The 18,864-nt window shown below is 36.1% G+C and overlaps 1 protein-coding gene across 1 annotated transcript; it reads right to left on the bottom strand.

The window, feature by feature from the left end:
- Positions 1–3,311: 3,311 nt before the first annotated feature.
- On the bottom strand, positions 3,312–18,856 carry ND-75 (NADH dehydrogenase (ubiquinone) 75 kDa subunit). Its single transcript, XM_019058108.2, has 14 exons — positions 18,700–18,856; positions 17,557–17,726; positions 16,838–16,945; positions 16,305–16,528; positions 15,723–15,864; positions 14,355–14,576; positions 13,468–13,641; positions 12,515–12,680; positions 11,817–11,968; positions 10,463–10,645; positions 7,183–7,372; positions 6,449–6,624; positions 5,397–5,531; positions 3,312–4,450 (listed from the first exon to the last, which is right to left on the bottom strand). The coding sequence occupies exons 2-14, from the start codon at positions 17,710–17,712 to the stop codon at positions 4,286–4,288; spliced, it is 2,193 nt and encodes a 730-aa protein (XP_018913653.2). The 5' UTR covers positions 17,713–17,726; positions 18,700–18,856; the 3' UTR covers positions 3,312–4,285.
- Between the last annotated feature and the right edge of the window lie 8 nt (positions 18,857–18,864).

Raw genomic sequence — 18,864 nt, forward strand, 5'->3', positions numbered from 1 at the left:
GGCACGTGTACGCCGGGTCACTTTTTCGATACATAATCGATTGTTTGCGATACACGGGTACCCGGCCATCCGATGACAACAACACAACAACAACAACAGAGGAGATAGGAATTACCACGTATTCCACACTGCCATTTTGGATCGAAAATGTATCGGAAAAGCGACCCGAACTCGGCGCACACCGGGCTCGGAATTCGTCGAGCAGAACATGGCACCAGCTCTCCACCATTTACATTGGATTTTTTTTTTTTTTAATTTTCCCTCCTCTGTATTTTATTTCATACCTTGAAATACGGTTGGTAAAATAAGGTTCTATTGGTAATCTCATCATTCTGTCTCTGTAAAATTACCAATAATAGTGAGATGGCAAAGTTACCGATGGACCTTGGGAAAAACGCCAATAGTTTTTATCGACTGTGGTAGAATTACCGAGATAAAATGGTAAAGTTACCGGGGATTGATTACCAATAAAAGTGGTATTCTTACCTGAAAAAATCAGTAAAAATACCGGTTTTCAGGTAAGCTTACCAGTCTGTCTTTGTAACATTATACTAATAATTGATAAAAAAAAATGAGATGGTTAAGTTACCAACGGATCTCGGTAAAAACGGCGGCGGCGGAATAGAAACATCTTTCATATGCGTCATTCATGCGTTAATGAAAAATTGCAATTTATTGCAATTTTATCTCTATAAAATCGCGTTCGATAATATCGCGATTTTGTTGCAATTTATCGCGTGACTCCAGTATCATCGCTGTGCATGTTTGGAGTTCCTGAATTGCCTTCCATAGCACAGTTATAATTAATTGCTTTACTTATCAGATCATGCTTCCTTTCCGAGCATTCCTTAGATGAGCAGTCCGTCACACCATGAAATGGGCACTTGCAGATCTCACAATGATATTGCCTGTGCAGTATGCACTTTTTCATTTAATAAAAGCGGCAGATGTCCCCGTTTTTATCACTGAATTCAATGTCTAAGCGTTGAAAGAGGGAGTGGGCTATTGGTCAAATTGATCCAGTGTTGTCTACTTTAGACGTAAATGCGCATGCGCGGATTTCAAAAAAGTCTTAGATTCATGTGTAAATCTGGCAGCATTCATACGCACACTATCACCAACAACACCACACTAGCCGAGCGTCGAACATTACGCAATCACTCCAACAGTCACTAAAAAGTCGCTTTTCTCCCCAAAATGGGAAGAAAACTTACGCCAACTCTACTCGATCACTGCAAAAGTCACTTATACTTGTCCACAGCTACTCCACATTCAAAAACTAGGTTCGTAACTTCGATAGAAGGCGACAAAAGCGGGAGCGAAACGGAACTACGTCCTCACAGATCCAGTGCGCAGTTGCCAACCCTTCAAAAGGGTTCATTCATCAAAAAAAATTTCATTTTGCCATTAGGAACCACAATTTTTGGCTTCGTTTATAAACAACGTATGTACCGTTAGTTTCCTTACGCTCACAAGTGTTTTTATAGATGAGCCAAAAATTGTAGTTCCGAATAGCAAAACTGTAGTCCGAATGATCACGCCATTAAATTGCTGAGCAATGAAGGAGCCTACACGTAGGTAAAAGTCGTTTCACTTGCATGCTTCTACTTAATATTATTTATAAAAATATATAAATGAAGAGAAGAAAATTAGTTGGGTTATATGTAATATGTTTTGTCATTTGAGAAGACAATTATTTCAACGAACTGTACAAAAACTTCAAAATCATGAGTCGAAAACCGCTGATGCGGCAAGTTTGAATAAATCGCGTCAAACGCGGTGCGGCCAGCGCGCACGGTGCGTAACGCACAGCGCCTTACAAGGCCGCAGGATACTCCATGCAGTGCGCGTACGGAACATGGTAGCGCCTTACAAGTCTGCAGGATACTTCGAGCATTGCGTGCATACCACGGGGCGCGCTCAAGTCGTTGAAAAGTCGTAATCTTTTGGTGTCGAACCTAAGTGTAAACCATTTCTGAACAGTGCACACCGCGAACTTGCAATTCTAGGATCACAGGATTTAGAGATTTTGCAATCCTGTATGTTTTTCGGTGTAAATATAATTTACCAGGGCAAATGTTTCAAGTTGAAATGCTTACGTTCTATCGTTTCTGAGAACGTCGAACTTAGCTAACTCCCAAGGAGGGAAAGTGGGACATGTTTTCTTATCGCAAATGTGGCAAAATTTCCAGGGAGATATATTCTTGGTATCATATTCACAAAAAAAGAACGCTGGTAATCTTACCTGACTTCGGCAATTTTTGCTAAAAGATTCAGGTACGCCCGTGGCTAGTATCGAAAAATAAGGGGGGAGGGGGGTTTCTACTGCGGCACCCCGATGGGCTGGTCTGTTGGTGATTTTCCGGGCTGTTCAAGGAGCCACTGCCTCTGCGTAATGTTGTGCTAAAACCGCTAATTTCCATTTTTTCAGCTTTCAGTTTTTTTATGCTGATAATACCTGTACTTTTCATGAGTTGATACGATCATGAAAGTGATGTAAATACCCGTTTTGGAGTTAAGATAACCCCCAAATCGAGTATTAAGTAACACCTCTTTCATAGATGCATGTAATTTTAAAAAGTATTATCAACTCAAAGATTGAAAAAATGGACATTAGCGGTTTTCGCACGACAAGATTCAACTGAAGGCGCTATGGCTTTTTCAATGGCTATACGTCTGGATGCAATTATTCGTGTTCTCAGGATATCCATGTTGCATTCAAAAAATTGCAGGTGCTATGACTTTCTTAGGCATGACGTATGGTTGCAACCGTTACCTCCAAAGGATGTAAATATAATTAAATTATATATTATTATTTTCGATTGAAAACAATCAAATACTTCAGTGAAAATAATGTTTTTGCTTGTAACGGATGAAGTAATGACAAAAAGCAGAAATAACTTTTAAAATTGTCATGAAAACGTTTTACTGGACATCAATTGTACCAACTTCACATTATATTAAACCCACAAATGCACCTGGAGTTTCATTGGGATTTCTGTTAGATGAGAAAATTCAATTTTAAAATAGTTTCTCAAATTGCAGTTTCAGAACTTGTAATGTCCGTGACACTCGGTTTCTCGGTTTGGCTCTTTCTGAAGTTTACTCTATTGAATAAATCTTCGAGAGAGAGGAGGGATCCTCCATGCATAGGTCTGAGGATTTTTTTACATTTTTCACTCCGCATGATTAATCTTTTAGGACACTTTAAAGTGTTTAAACGTAATGTCTATGGCTAAGAGAAAAAAACGCCCATTAGCAAGGGGCAAAATGGAGGGGGGGGATGTTGAGAAAATAAGAGACTCAGCTGGTTAAGATTACGTAAACAATGTATTCAAATATTTACAATAACAATTCAATTTACAAACAAGAAGCCTTGCAAGAAAGGAACAATGCACAGAAGTTTTATCTACTTCTGGTGATTACAAAATGATAAACAGCTCTATACTTCAGAGCAGACTTGATTAATGATGGAGTCCGACAGCAGCTTTGCTGGAGAATAGACGGTAGTGATGGCGAATCAATAAACTAGCTGTGACTTAATTTATATGAGGAAAAATTCCTATATGTAAGCTAAGAAAAACTGCATTCTTTGAAATAGACAGGTCAACTTTTCAGAGAATTACACAGTTGTATAAAATATCCTTTGTTGTAGGTTGATAAAACATACCAAGAATGAATGTTCAGGGTCAAGAGAGGACCACTAGCTACTAACAGTTATATGACTTGCATTAAAAATTTTTTACAGATCATGGGCATAAAATCTTGGATGTGGTTATTTGCAAAAATTTTTTTGACATTGGTTTTTTGTCTTACTTTAAAAATTAAAACGATCTTATCAAAAGCAGTTTCTTTTTTTCCTGCTTTATTGGACTTTTTCTAGATTTGAAAGAGACATTCCGAATTTTGTTCGCAACTATAATGAGAATCAGAAAACCATGAGAAAATATGTGAATTATGCAAAACATTAAAAAATTGAGCCTCACTTCAGCATTTTTTTAGGAGGACATGGAGACACATAACTTCAAATATCACTAAAATTACGACCTTCCATTTGCTACTTCGATGATTCAAACTTAAAATTCAGCATAGAGACAAGTGTCAAACGGTCTCCACTGCAGGTTATGAGATGGAATAAGACTAAGATAAATAAATATAGTTCTAGGCTCTTATAACATTGAGTAATTTTTTATCAGAATGATTTTTCAGTGCATGATTCATTTAAGGAGATGCTAAAACTTGCCTGATAGGCTAATTATCACGAGCTAATTGCTTTTTGTCTCCTTTAAACTTCTCCTTCATAATATTTAGATTGCTTCTGCTTCAACACAGCTTGGACACATTTGGCCATAGTTGGTGATGCTCTACTGATGGCGTCTGTCATGAAGAAATCTTCTAAATGTTTCTGCTTCACGTCAATTGGTGAGGAGTCAAATGAACTTGCGATGTTCTGGAAGAAAATAAAACAATAAATTCATTTTTTTTAATACGTATGACAAAACACAAGTCATAAAATTATCATTTCAACAGCTCTTATAGAGCATACATTTTGCTTTACTAAGCAATTTAATTGGTTTTTCTTTAATTATGGAAAATTTACTCATTCCATTTTGTACACCTTATTTTTGTACATTTGGATAAATTGATTTGAAAAAAGACAAAATCTGTAGAAAATTCCCTACCAAGCCAGGCATAGTAACAAGTTTCAAGTGTTCACAAGGGCCAAATCGATAATATTTACTTCAAGTCTGTTCTGCAGCATGTTTTTGGTGCAATGCTAGGCAAGAGGGGCCTGTGCGAGTTAAAGATACTAACAAGAACGAACATCACAGCAATCACTGCTAATAGGAGAGTACAACATTGGCTATAGGCAATAATTTTGTGTTTTCTTGGGAAAGCAGGAAACAATTTGGTAAAATGTCCTCCCTTGGTAGAAAGGAACACTGCCGTAAAAGTTTAAAATCTGGAACCGAATTTCAAAATAGCTTTGCTTATTGTCTTGGTAAGTTGGTGCCAACTTTTTACTTGACAAATATATCCAACTTCACTGTAAAGGAGAGGCTCTTGAGGTAAAAATCGATGATTTCACTTTCATATGTTTTCTCAAGTTTTAACCTGACAGAAAATATAATGCTATGTTATTTTTTACTGCCAGTAACTTCTAGATTCTAAGTTTTTGTCTGAGTCTGTGGGGTCAATATTTTGAAAACAACAAAAAAAAAGTTTTCCTCCTGTGTAAAGAGTTTTCATCCCCCAGCTTTCATTCTCTTCTTTCGGACATTGTTGTCATTTACAGTCATATAGTTATATACCTTGTGGATTCCATCTGCCAATAGAGGTGTGATCCTGGAAATAAGTTGATTTGTACATTTGTATTGGATGGAATAAAATCATACCTTTGAAAGTTCAACTGACTGATCCAGAAAACTAGCTTCTTCAACTTCACCATGTCTTGTCAGATGAGGGGCAATATCATCAAGACGATCCCGAATTTCAAAGAGAGTATCATACGGAAGTTTGTAACCAGCCAACTAAAGTATTGATAAAAAAATAACCATATTTATAATAAATCATCAAATTACATTTTTGAGAGCTTAGTAAAATTAATGAATGACATTGATTCATGCAAAAATAAATTGAAATGAGGCTACAGTCATCAATTAAACTTGAATGTTTAACCAATTTTTTTGGTTGCTGGGTAAAAGATGTGTTTTTTAATTCCTCATAAATTACATAAAGTACTCCCTGATAAATTTTGCTGATTTATAGGATTGAGGCAATGATTTTACAGCACAATTAAAATTAAAAATATAATTCAATTGATTCAGCAACTTTTTTGCATTCTAATTTTAGTATACTTTAGAAAAATTAATGAGTCTTCAATGCTACCTAAAGAGCCCTTCATATTTTTAAATAGCCTGAAGTCCAGTTTCTCACAAACTGGCGTTTCTCTCTCACTGTCTCATATCACAAAGTGCCTCTTACTTTTATGCTACCTGACAAACCTAAAATTATCAGATTCTCTGTATTAGGGATAAAACGATTTTGAAAATTCTCGACTTGAATCATCCAATATCAAAATTTTTCTAAAAGATACTGACCTTGATCTACAGATTTTAAAACATGGCATTTTTGCCATCTTCGTTGATGATGAGTTTGGTGATTCTGAAATTGCGTCACATGATAAGTTATTGGAATAGATAGGTAGCTACGATGTTCTGGTGACAGATATTTGAATGCCTCAGACTTGATTGCCAATCACCGTTCACTAAATTATTATTGAACATTCAGATTCTGACTCCTCATTTTGAATACAAATATTCATTAGAAACATACGTGCTTGACCTCCAATTACATATGAATCCTCAAATTTAAGGAATTTTAAGGCCATAATTACTCTGCGAACTTTCTTCATTAATATAGAACAAATAAAAAACTGAGTACAAACCTCTGACAGAGCTCTGATGATTTTCCAGTCCTCTCGGGCAAGACCTGGAGGAGTAACGGCGACTAGAGTTTGTTGTGCCCGCCCTTCAGTGTTGACGTATGTTCCTTGTTTTTCGGTGTAAGCTGCGCCAGGCAGGACAATATCAGCCATACTAGCTCCAACATCACCATGATGTCCTGGAGTAATAGTAATGAAACACAGTAAGTGGTAATGTTAGCTATTTAATAAGAGAACATAAATGTAGCAATGCTCAACTTACTCTCTCAATCAGATTGACCTATTATATTGGTGTCCATCTTTTTTTGATTGCAAAAGTTTATTTCCTAATTTTTTCTCAGAGTAGATGGAAAAAAAAAGAAGAAAAAGAAGAAAAAATCAATGATGTCTTCAAAATATTATTTATTAAAAATATTGAAACTCAGATGTGGAGCTAAGTGAAGAAACTACATAAGATTTGCCATGCTAAGAGAGATCACCATGTAAACCTCCAGACGTTACCAAATTTGCTTCAATGAAAAACAACTTTTTAAGGAAACTGGTAAATATTTCTTTTCTTATATTCATCAGATAAATGTTTCATTTTTGAATTATTTGATTTAATTAAACTTCTTTTTAAAATTTTTTCACGATATAATCTGTGATGTCTGAAAATTTCATGGAACCATGAGCATAGAGTCTGCGTGCAACTTAGTGCCTTTTGGCATGTATAGATCTATTTAATATGGATAAAATACCTTGATAAATTACAACACCGCCGGAGGCAAGATCGTTTGGCGATATGGTGCCTTCATCAGCTCCTAGGAGATACACAACTTTGAGTGGTTTTTGCCTGATTTCAGCAGTTCCTGCTTTGTAACCTAAATCTAATGCTGCAACTTGGGATGCATTTGAATGAAGCACGTTCAAAATTTTCCAGTCAGGTTCCTGTAAACATAAATTTTTCACTTTCAAATGGTAAATGCAAGAAAAATAGAAGAGAAACAAATGAAAAATAATGCATGAGTAGACATAGGAATATTTTACTTTTATTTTTCCGCCATTTTGCGGTTATTTTTCCTGAATTTCGCTGTTATTTTTGCTGATTTCGCAGTTATTTTTGTAGCGCTTTTTGCGTTTGGCAACATAAAATAAAGCTTTCACACGATCACATGTTAAAATTATTTGAAGTTATGTTTATGTCCTGGTTGCCACCATTTCTTTTATCAGTATTTTGATGCCATTGGCGAACGTTGATAGCTAGTAGCCAATGACGACTAATGCTCAGAAACAACTCCGTAATTTCTTATTTTGAAAAAAAGTGCGGCAGATTTCGTCTTACACGCATACATACATAAATTTCACGAAAATGTACGGATGATTTCGCGGATTCCGCACGATTACGCGATAAATCCGGAAAATGGCCGATTTCGCGCTATTTCGCTTTAAATTTTCGTTATCAGGGGGTTAAGATTGGTCCTTTTGTCTGGTTTTCAGATTTCTAAGCACATTTTAAAAATTTCGCAGCGAAATTTTCTGATGTCTATGCATGCGATAAGCCAGAAAAAAAAGTCTCACTCATTTGTTAACATACCGTCAGATATAAGCTTCTTAAGTTCTAATTTCAACTTAAAAAGCTTGACTTTAGAATATTACACGGAGAATATAACTGCTTGTAATAACATATTGATTACAATAACCACAATTTTTAAGTCCCAGCAAAAATTCAGTGGAAGGGATGATTTTTCTCTCAGACGTATCTCCACCACCAGCAGACGCTTGTTGGTCATAATAAAAGGACATTTTTTTTTTCATAATTTCGGTCTGATTTTCCAAATTCATCAATTATTAATCAGAATCTCGCCAGATACACAGAAATGGGCCTTACAATTCAACCTTCAAAAATGGTTACATGATACAGCTCATAATGTGCATCTATACTATTGGACAAAAAAAAAACAGCTGTTATCCAGTCAAGATTTGCAAGTATGGAATGATAAATTTGGCAACATTGACAATCAACTTGCCATGTACTTTTCTCATCAGCTGTTTTACATTAGTGAATTAGCCTAGATGGTATCTTGTGTCTTCATAAATTTAAAAAAATAATAAATTTTAATCATGGCAAATCATGAGTCGAATGAGTCTAATAGTAATAACAAAATTGCAACAATGAATACCAAAACTTCAGTGGTAAATATGATGTTGGCTGGCACTTCTTTGTACTGCCTGAAATCACAACTGGATAAGGACGATGGCACACCATTATTCCTTGTTGGTTGGGTGTACTCCACCCTTACAGCTGCGCTAACTATTCTCTGCGAATTCATGAGCGATCCAAACATACAGAAACTCCAACACTTCATGGATAAAAGCAGCCCATCCGTCATCCTACCCTTTCTGGCATCTGAGTTAATGATCCGTTATGATTTTGATGAAACGTTAGCAATGGGAAATCTAGCCCTTCCATTAGTTTTTTTTTACTTCTACTTCACGAATAATGAAAACTCTGACGTGATTAAAATTCAAGCAGGGTGTCTTATTATTTTCATCGGCGGGGTTTGTACCATGAACGAAAATTATTACGGACTCGCTAGTGCTGCATGCTACTTACTTAATCTGTTCCACGACAAAATTCCAGATAAAGACACAGGCAATGCTGTTAAGACGCTGTCAGAAACTCTCGGACATTTGATGGTGTGCGGTGCAATGGAAGAAGCTGAATAGTTCTAATTTTGGTCGGTTGTTTCATAATATGTGTTAATAGGGTGCATTTAAAAAGTAAAGTTGATTAAATAAATACATTGCGCGGAAATAAAGGTATGTACACCAGACACAATGTGTTAATTCATCTTGTATTCTTTCCAATTTTACAGAGTTAGAGCTCTGGTTATTTGCCGGTTAGTAATAAATGAGTCCAAGCATCCATTTTGCGATGTCCGTAAAATACAAAAAATACAAAAAACTGCAAGAATAATGTCAGTTTTGGACATAATTCTTTCCATTCTAACGATATAAAGGATTAAGTTCAGCAGATGAGGCTCACATCCATACTTTTACCACCAAGAGTAATTTCAGATCTCACAAACTGACGGCCCATCTCTTTACTACTAAGTATTTTCTTTGGAGTATCTCATGAATTTGAAGGATTGTTCCCTGCATTTTTTTAGAATTCAGTGATCAAACCGAGCAGAAATTGATGAATTTAAAATTTTGAAAGAGACCTCTGGAGTAAGATCTCACTAGCTAGGCAAAATCACTGATCTATTTAGCTGGTGCAGTCAAAACAGACAATGGTACACAGCTCGAAGAAGATACGGAAACATATTCAATACTTTCTTTGGAGGTAATTGGAGCTTTCTATGAGTCGCATAGGTGGAGCCTCTCTGAAGATTTTAAGTTATAATCTTTAAATGTTTACATTTGTTGCCTCAGAATTGTATATTACCTCACCTCCATTCCAGTTCCAACAACATACAAACATTCTTCACAAAACGGAAGGAAAGTTGAAAAATTGTGAAAACAGAAGTATTCATGGATCAGTTGCACTATGTAGCCATAGAATTGCGTTTAGATGGTTAAAACTCAGGAATAAATTGGCAAAGAATGATAAGGTGAGTCTTAATGTCAAATTTCTATGTCTAATATTTATGGAGATATCGCCCTTCAAAAAATTGAATGCACAAAGTCAAACGCCGAACGGGTGCATATCATGGTTTCTTTCAACTCTGATTCACCAAAATTAGTGATGCATACATTTGCACTGGTTGCTCAATTTAAAACATTGATAAACCCAAGGTGGAAAAAGCCGTGCTGCCAACCACCGTAGTAGCTGACCTCATACATTGTGTATTTTAAAGGACAATATCTCTGTTAATAGAGGATGTAGAAACGAGGCATTTGGACAGATAGTATTATTTTTTACCGATCTGAAATCATCAACAAATGATTCTGTGACAGGTGCAACTGATCCATTCATCACCAGTCTTCTATTGAAAGAAGAAAGGATATTGAAGTATCGGTAATGTTTAAACATACCGCACTGGAAGAGAGTTTCTTCGCTAATTGCTGGACATGAGATAGAATGGCAGCTCCATCTGATCGAGCTAGTTGCTGTGAGCCTAGAACAATGAGTGGTCGCTTTGCTGCTTTCAATTTAGCACTGAATGGATGCGACCCGTCAACCAGTTTTTTCAGATCACTAGCACTATCACCTAGGTGCTGTAAAACATTTGGGAAACAAGAATTTGAGTTATAGGAATTTAGGAGGAAACTATTAGAATAGGAGAAAAATGTAAGAAAACAGGGGGTGGTCATTTGGCGCCAACCTGAACAAAGCAAATGAAGCAATGTGAGTGTAAGTATAGTTGAATTTTGCCGAGGTTTCATCAGCTTTTTACTAAAAAATGAGTCCACGGTTAGAGATAGAGATCATTAATTCTACTAATTAAATATGAGCTGCCCTACATTAGTAACAGCCGCTCTGGAAAGTAACCAAACATTAGGGTAAGATTGAAAATGTCATTACATCGTTATACAAGATTGATAAAAAGTCTGATATTGTGACAGATTTTCTACCGAGAGTGATACTTTCTGATAAAGCTCAAGGAAATTTACGTTATTCCTGAACAGGTTAAAGAAGATTGCGTTACTTGGGAACTTGAAACTGAAGATATTAACCTCTCGAATGAACCCATACATATACTACTTGTTAAGATTTCTCGATTGGTAGCGATTTGAATTGAGAGGGTTCCACAGATATTTTGTGTTTTTAGCTTTAAAAGAACGTATGTTTAGGAAAAATATGTATGGTAATTCATCTTGTGGACTTGAGCATTTTAAGGGCATTACAATGTCCACCAGGAATGAAGTTTTCAAGGAATTTCAGTATTGACTGAGGCAATTTAGCACTTTTAGAGTTTTTATGAGGAAACAATCTGTATACAACAGGACTCAGGCAAAATAGAAAGTCTAACTATTCTTTGCTCTGAAAAGGCATTTACCAGGCGAGAGGTTTGCTTGAATGCAGATAATAACATGGGAGCATTCAGAATTCAATCTCAAGAATTGCAATGAAAAAACTGGACTTAAGTTGGTTGAGTGTACGAACGCTTAAGGTGACGTTACTTTTCCCTATGTAGAGGGAAAATCTCGCATAGAATATGATTTCAATTATGGAGTTAAGCTGTTTGGTGCAACTTCAGTAAACTCCATGAGGGAAATTATACAATACGCAAGATTTTCATTCTACAGTGAGAAAAATGATGACCTTGGGCTGATCATACGACCAACCAACTTGTGTCTGCTTGACTGATCCGTTTCGCTGCTTTGTTCTTTTTAATGGAAGAATTAAAGAAGGATTTTCATCCAAAAATGACAAAATTGCAGATACCTCATAATCATAAGTTAAATTAATTTTTGGTCCTAGGAGAGCTACGTTCTGTTCATTATGAAGGTATGACTTGCGAATCCTCGAATTGTACAAGGGCGCTTCGAAGCGAGGATTTGTTCCAACCAATAACACCAAATCAGCTTCTTCAATGCCTGGAAAAGAAATAGGATTAATTTTTTTAAAAAAAACAGTATTTGAAAGGGGTGGGAGGGGGAAAAAATGTGATGGAGTCTACAGCGAATAAGTTTTTTACCTACTTTGAAGACTGTAATGGAACATCGTCTGATGTCATTTTTGCATGGAAAGTGAATGCACAAATCAAGATGGTGGATCTTTTATCGCAGTCTAAAGGTGCGTAAACTTAGTTGGCAGGGACTCTGCTGACTTTGCGAATTCTACCATAAGGAGAGCTGATTTTAATGATTCTGATCTCTGCGTTCCGTGTGTTTGTAATATTTGGTAGCCCTTTTTAATGCAGGTTATCAGCTACAGAGTTTTAAAAATTGTTATTTACATTGGAATCAATGGGATTGACACACGGTTTTCCCCTAATATCTCAAACAGACTAAAATGGAGTTAGGTACCGTTTGGCTCTGGGGTACCGATATGAGGCCTACGCAATTGGCGAGAAGTATGTATGTGTTCAACAGACCCATCAAAAATAAAAAAATTATACTATTTTTTAATGCAATTCTTACCTGCAATGGTTGAATTGGCCAAATAATTAGTTCTGAAATCGGTCCCAGATCCCTCCATTGGGAAAATAGTTTCAGTGACTAAATTTTCAGAGCCTAGTCGATTCAACAAATCTTTCAAGGCTACCAAAGCCTCTGCATCAACCAAGCCACCAGCAATACCAGCAATCTGTCAAACATACAAAATGAGAAATTAGTTAGCGTACCCGTTAAAATCCTCTTCCTTGGAGGGAATAATGCATTAAAGAGTGAAAATGTGTAAAATAAAAGACTGACTTGGGATATTCAAAAGGTTTGAGAATTGATATCTGCAATGAATCTATAATGAGGCAACTGAGGGGTGGAGTCACGTGAGCGGCTCAACCTATTGTTTGAGGGTTGAAACGCAGATATATTGGCACATTCAAAGAGCCCGGGGTTGCTGAGGCACATTAACCCTTAGATGTAAGATTGGACAGCTCACCTAACTCAGCCCCTCAGCCACCACTTTACGTGCTGTAGACTGAAATTCTTGATTACACTCAAATTTTCTTCAGTGGGCGGCGTGTTTAAAAAAAAGCCACTCTCATGGGATAAGTTCAATTCATTAAAGTGAAAAAGAGATCATGACTGGCTGAAATATTTTGTTTCTTAGCTGTTGTAGATGCTACCTAGTTCATAAAATTTCCAATCCAATCAGTTGATTTCATTTTTTTATTCTTGCGATAGATGGTAATCTTGACAGTTTGGAAAGAAAAGGATGAAACCTCTTCAAGAATGCTCTACTCTTTCATGTAAATATTAGTACCACTTTCTGTCAAAAACTCAATTTTGAGAAAAAATCTGACTGCATTTTTTTTAAATAAGTGCTTCAATTGCATTGTTGCATTTTTATGCAGCTCCAATTGATCAGAAGTTTGCAAAAAATCTACGCTTAAAAATTAAATAATTATTTAAAACTATTCATCAGAATGTACCTCATCTGGTTGAGCATGACTGAGCGCTGAGGCTGTGGCAATCAAAGCATCCTCCCAATCTACAACAACGAGTTCACCATCTTTGTTACGCATCATGGGTGTCATCAGTCTTTGACGTTTCAGTCCATCATAGGCAAATCGCGCCTTATCAGCTAGCCATTCTTCATTGATGTCCTGGAAAATATTTTATTGCTCAGTACAAAATTAAGAGAGTTTGCAGCAAAAGTTACATATAGATTTCAGAAAAGATAGGGAGTAAGTGGAGAAACCTGAACATGGATTGAACCCTTTGGATTATTTGAAATAATCTTGATAAAAAGATATCTTCGGAGAGAAGAGTGCACCGTAATCAGATGGCTAAATGAAACATTGCAATTAAGACAAGTGCATAGGCACTGATTGAAAAAAAATCTAACAGTAGTATTAGAATTCTTTTCAACACGTTCACTGTAAACCAGCTAATTTGACCAGCTTTTCAGGTTCGGTGGTAAGTGAAATGAACAACGTTCACACGACCAATTTCTTTCTATCGACAAAGCTATGCAGTGCAAGTGTGCCGTTTTCCTAAAGTTCGATCCACTAGGAAGCTCAATCTCCATTTCTTATTTTTTTTTACTAGCAGTATTTAAAATTTAAAAGCATGTACTTCATAGTAGGGAGAACGCACCAAAACAATGTGGCAGAAAATGTGTTGAACGTAAATTGGAATAAGGAGTCTTTATAGCTTACAATTTCTGGGACATTGGGAAGAAAAGAAAAGAAACGCAATGCTATTTCAGTTTAAAAAACATAGACAAAATTTGAATTAAAGTTTAAAGCTTGGGTAAAAGATGAGTTAATTTAAACAAGTCATCATGCAAAGCAAAAATTAATGAACAAAGAATTACCTCATTGAGACGAGGAAGAATTCTCAAGACTTCTCCAGTCCGTGTAGAAACAATAATGTTACTTCCAACAGCATCCAACACATCAATACTTTCAGTTTTGCGTGTTTCCCATGGCCGAGCAGTGAATGAATAGGGCTTTGAAGTCAAAGCACCCACAGGACACAAATCAATTATGTTACCGCTGAGTTCTGACAGGAACATTTTCTCAATGTAAGTTCCAACCTGTGAATAAATCAGATAATTTTTTTGAATGTTGCTAACAACAATTTTAACTTCATGAATTAAGATGCAAAACGTGGATTGAACCCAGAAGAGTTTCGCCTGTCAGTGGTTGTTCCCTTGATTTTTCTATGCAAAGAAAACAATTAGAGGGTTAGAACTTAAAAAAAAAAAAAATTGGTTCCGCAAGGAGATAACATTTGATTTAGCAGGGGCATCCAAAAAATGTTAGAACAGAACTGCTTATACAGAAGAACAAATAGATCACAGGAGGAGACGTTGACGGTGGTATCTCCCCGCTAACCACCAAACTGCTACAATTTGAATGGTGACATCATGTTTGATGTGAGGTCAAATGTATCGTTGTGATAACTCGAAATTATGTTGAAAATTCTGTTAAAATATCAGCATTCATGTTGGGCAGATTCCTTACTTTGGCTTTCAAAAAGTCTGCATAAATTATTCCAGACATTTTTTGGAGACTGAGTCACTTTCCAGGGGCAAAATTCAAGCAAAACAACGTACATATTTTAATCATATTATAATACCTCCGGTTTCCTTTGAAATTAGTTCTGAAGCTCAGAAAAAGCTCTGAAGATTGAGATTGGTTGAAATAGTTCACATCTACAACCAGTCAAACTCTCCAAGTGCAGATAGGAACCAAATTCATTGACAGGGTTGTAGCTTTGTGCAAGAACTCTACGGCTGCAGGCATAACAACCCTACTGATGCATTTGTGCCTTTTCTGCACATTGAGACTTTGACTAGATATAAAGGTGGCCTCTCATCATAACAAAGGCAATCCCCTCCATTGCAGTCTCAACTTCCAGAGCTTCTTTGAGCTTGGGAGTTCGTTTCAGTGAAAACCATTGGCACTAACGTGTTTGGCACACAATTTTAGGCAGGAAAAAGTACTCAAGTACTTGTGGCATGCAGGTGCTCCCATTACAGATGAAAAGATCTGGATGAAATCAAAAGCTGCCAATTTTTTCCTTTTTTTAATATAAAAATAAGATTGACTTTAAAAAAAAAAAAAAAATTAAAAACAAATGCCCTTGAAAAATTGACTTTTAGGGCCAAAAAATCAAGCTCAAGACGAAGACTAAATAATGCAGAGGGTAGAATTGAGGATGAGATCGTTATACTCACTTGCATATCGGAACCACGACCAGTTGTGCCTAGGTCATCCACCCCTGCGACTTCAGATGCAAAACGAATACATCTGGTGCAGTGAATGCAGCGAGTCATGATTGTCTTCACCAAAGGTCCAATATCTTTGTCTTCTACAGCTCTGAAAAATTCATATTCTTCTATTAGTTCTAGGCATTAACCATTGCTGTTAAATACTTTAATATTGATTCATTAAACACCCACCGATGTCAGATACTATTCCCAGCATCCTGTGCCATGATAACAGACAAAGAGAGCAATTTACTATTAATTGTTGCAATAGCCAAATAAACAATATACCGTTGAATCCTTGTTTCAGATGAAAAAAACAAGTAGAAAAAGTGAGCATTTAATATCTGTATAATGTATTTAAAGGTACCCAACAGAAATGGCTGAAATCATATAAAAATGGTATGCGAAGAAATCTTTTCTTAAACCTTGGCCACAAAATTTTGGCTATCTTCTTCTCAAATACAAATTTTTCAAGCTAACACACACTCTTGTGGATTTTACGACAATTACCTTCTTTTCATGTGAAAAATTTTAACTTTTCCCCATTACCTCTTTCCTGAATGATGAATATCAGTGAAACGAGAGCGATCACTGCCGAAGGCCATACTCTGGTCTTGTAAATCACATTCTCCACCTTGATCACAGATTGGACAATCAAGTGGATGGTTCACCAACAGGAATTCCATGACGCCTTCTCTTGCTCTTCGTGTCATTTCAGAATTTGTCTTGATGCGCCATCCTTTCATTACTGGCATAGCACACGCAGCAACAGGCTGCAAAATAGAACCAATGCAAAATTATTTGAAACACTCTAAATATTCACTAATTTTTTTGGTTTTTGGGAAGATTAAGATTTCTTTTAAAAAATCACTGATTTTTTTTCTTTTAAAAAAAAGCAAAATAAAATAGGTAGTTAAATAAGGGTAAAACTAAACAAAGCCATATAAAATACAAATTTGCATAAGTACGAGGGTCATCCAAAAGGTAAGGTCTTTTATTTCTTTATACTTTCTGAGTGAAAACAAATGAATTAAATTGATGAAAAAAAAATTCGTTTGTAAAACATAAAAGTAGTTACTCACCTTAGGTGACTTTTCCACTTCAACTAAGCACATCCTGCAGTTTCCCGCAACAGAAAGACGTTCATGGTAGCAGAATCTAGGGATTTCAACACCTACCATTGCAGCTGCCTGAAATTGGAGAAAATATTGTAAAATTATCAATACATAATAAAGATATGAATTGGAAAAAGAGAGCATCTGTGAAGTTGAAATAACAGTAAAATATATTCAGGGTGAAAATATGAAGGCTAATACCTTGCTTGCAGTGATTCAAATGTTTTCTCCTCAGCGTTTTACTTACTTACTCACGATAGTTTTCAAAATTTCTATATGAAATTTTCACAAAATATCCTAGAAAATTTAAAAAATAATCACAGGAATTTATAAGAATTTACAAACTGGCTTCCATTCAAAATCATTTTGTGTAATTAACAGGTATCTTCATCATCAAAATAATTTGTCATATTCTACATAAAGGAACATATCTTGTTTGCACTGATAAAGTAATTTGGAGGACATTTCATTTCTTCCTTAGAGAACTGTCGCACAAATTTGTCTGAAAATTTCAGAGCCTTTTCCCTTAACAGTAAGGAAAAATAGCCAGAAATTGCAAGTGTTGCTTCTCCTGTATACAAATAATGTGCAAGTAACTAATATTGAAATAGCAAAATTGCGATTCATTCTCTTGTACGGTAGAAAATACATTCCTCAATGTTGTCAGATGATACAGAAAAAATTACCTGAAGAACTGTAGTTCCTGGGTCAACAAGCACACTTTTATCATCAACGAAGACCTCAATCTTCTCCGGAGCAGGATTGCTAGCAGTTCCCCTCACAGCTGCTGACCATACAACCCGCACACAGGGCAAGCCCCTTGAGAACGGAAGCCTCAACATTTCGAAAATATAGCCTGCACAAAAATAACATAAAGTCATAAAATAAAATAAAAAAAACGAAGCAATTATATGACCTATGCCAATAGCTGTACTTGAGAAAATTTCCCTGAGCCGATGATGGAGTGCAACAGTTAAAAATAAACAACTGCGTCTAACAAGGCTCTGGGTGAACGTTTCTCTTGGCGTCAGTACTCTTCTCTGAGAAGTGTGCTGGATCATGATAAATGTTAGTCTAATTGAGCTAACGTTACCCTTCTCTCTTACGGAGACACTGACCAAGATAGAAAGCAACGCAGCACAGAGTTGCAAGAAACACAGAATTGCCTACATGCGTGCTGCTATTCGGCAAGTTAGACCTTTCTGTACACTTTGGTTTGAGCTATACACTTAATAATCCAAAAGTCTCCAAGAGTTGAACTCTACATAAAAGTAAGTTTCATACATATATCATCTGAGAGATACACGTTGGTAGGTAACAGGGCATATTAGACGGAACCTGTCACTGGGAATGTTTAGATAAGGCTACTTTCCAGCAGAATGTATATTTCTGAGATGATGGATAAAAGGCAAACTAACATACTTTCTACTGATCTAAGTTTAAGGTTTTACTTCCAAAATAAGACTTCATTTTCAGTGGTGGCTTGGGTTGCAGTCTATGTGCAATTGAATCGGCACATCCTCACGAGGAGTTTTCAAAGAGGCTACATGGGAAAGGATCAGACAGCTACTTCTTAAAGCAGAGAGTTACAAACTGAGTGAGTCCTTTGATTTAATAGAAAATAAAAAAATTCTGTCTTTTTAATGCTGCATGAAATGTCAGCGAGAAAAGAGGTTATCTTCTGAGAAACTCTGTTCAGGTTTTTAGAAAAAGAGCATCCAGATGGAGATTTAAAGTACAGCAGAGAACTTTAATGAAGTTGTCTCGATTTTCGTTAAAAATATGGGCTGTAAGGTAAAAATAACTTATAAATATTGATAAAAACTTACGTTATTAGTAAGGACACCAAAAGACAAATATTGGCTTCGTTGCCAAATCAGCAGAGGCAGGGAAAGTGATAACGCTTTTAGTTCATACAAATCACGCTAGACAGCACTAACTGCACACGTCAATTTTTTTCAACTTGTCGCAAATTTATCTAAAGACATGCATAA

This window comes from Bemisia tabaci, chromosome 6, assembly GCF_918797505.1.
Source record: "Bemisia tabaci chromosome 6, PGI_BMITA_v3".
Lineage (NCBI taxonomy): Eukaryota > Metazoa > Arthropoda > Insecta > Hemiptera > Aleyrodidae > Bemisia > Bemisia tabaci.

Coding starts and splice junctions, on each gene's coding strand:
- ND-75 (XM_019058108.2), bottom strand. CDS start 17,712: ATGTTGAGGCTTCCGTTCTCAAGGGGCTTGCCCTGTGTGCGGGTTGTA. Junction 16,529..16,837: donor AAGTGGAAAAGTCACCTAAG/GTGAGTAACTAC, acceptor TCTATTTTGCAG/CCTGTTGCTGCGTGTGCTAT. Junction 5,532..6,448: donor TCATCAGAGCTCTGTCAGAG/GTTTGTACTCAG, acceptor TCAATACTTTAG/TTGGCTGGTTACAAACTTCC.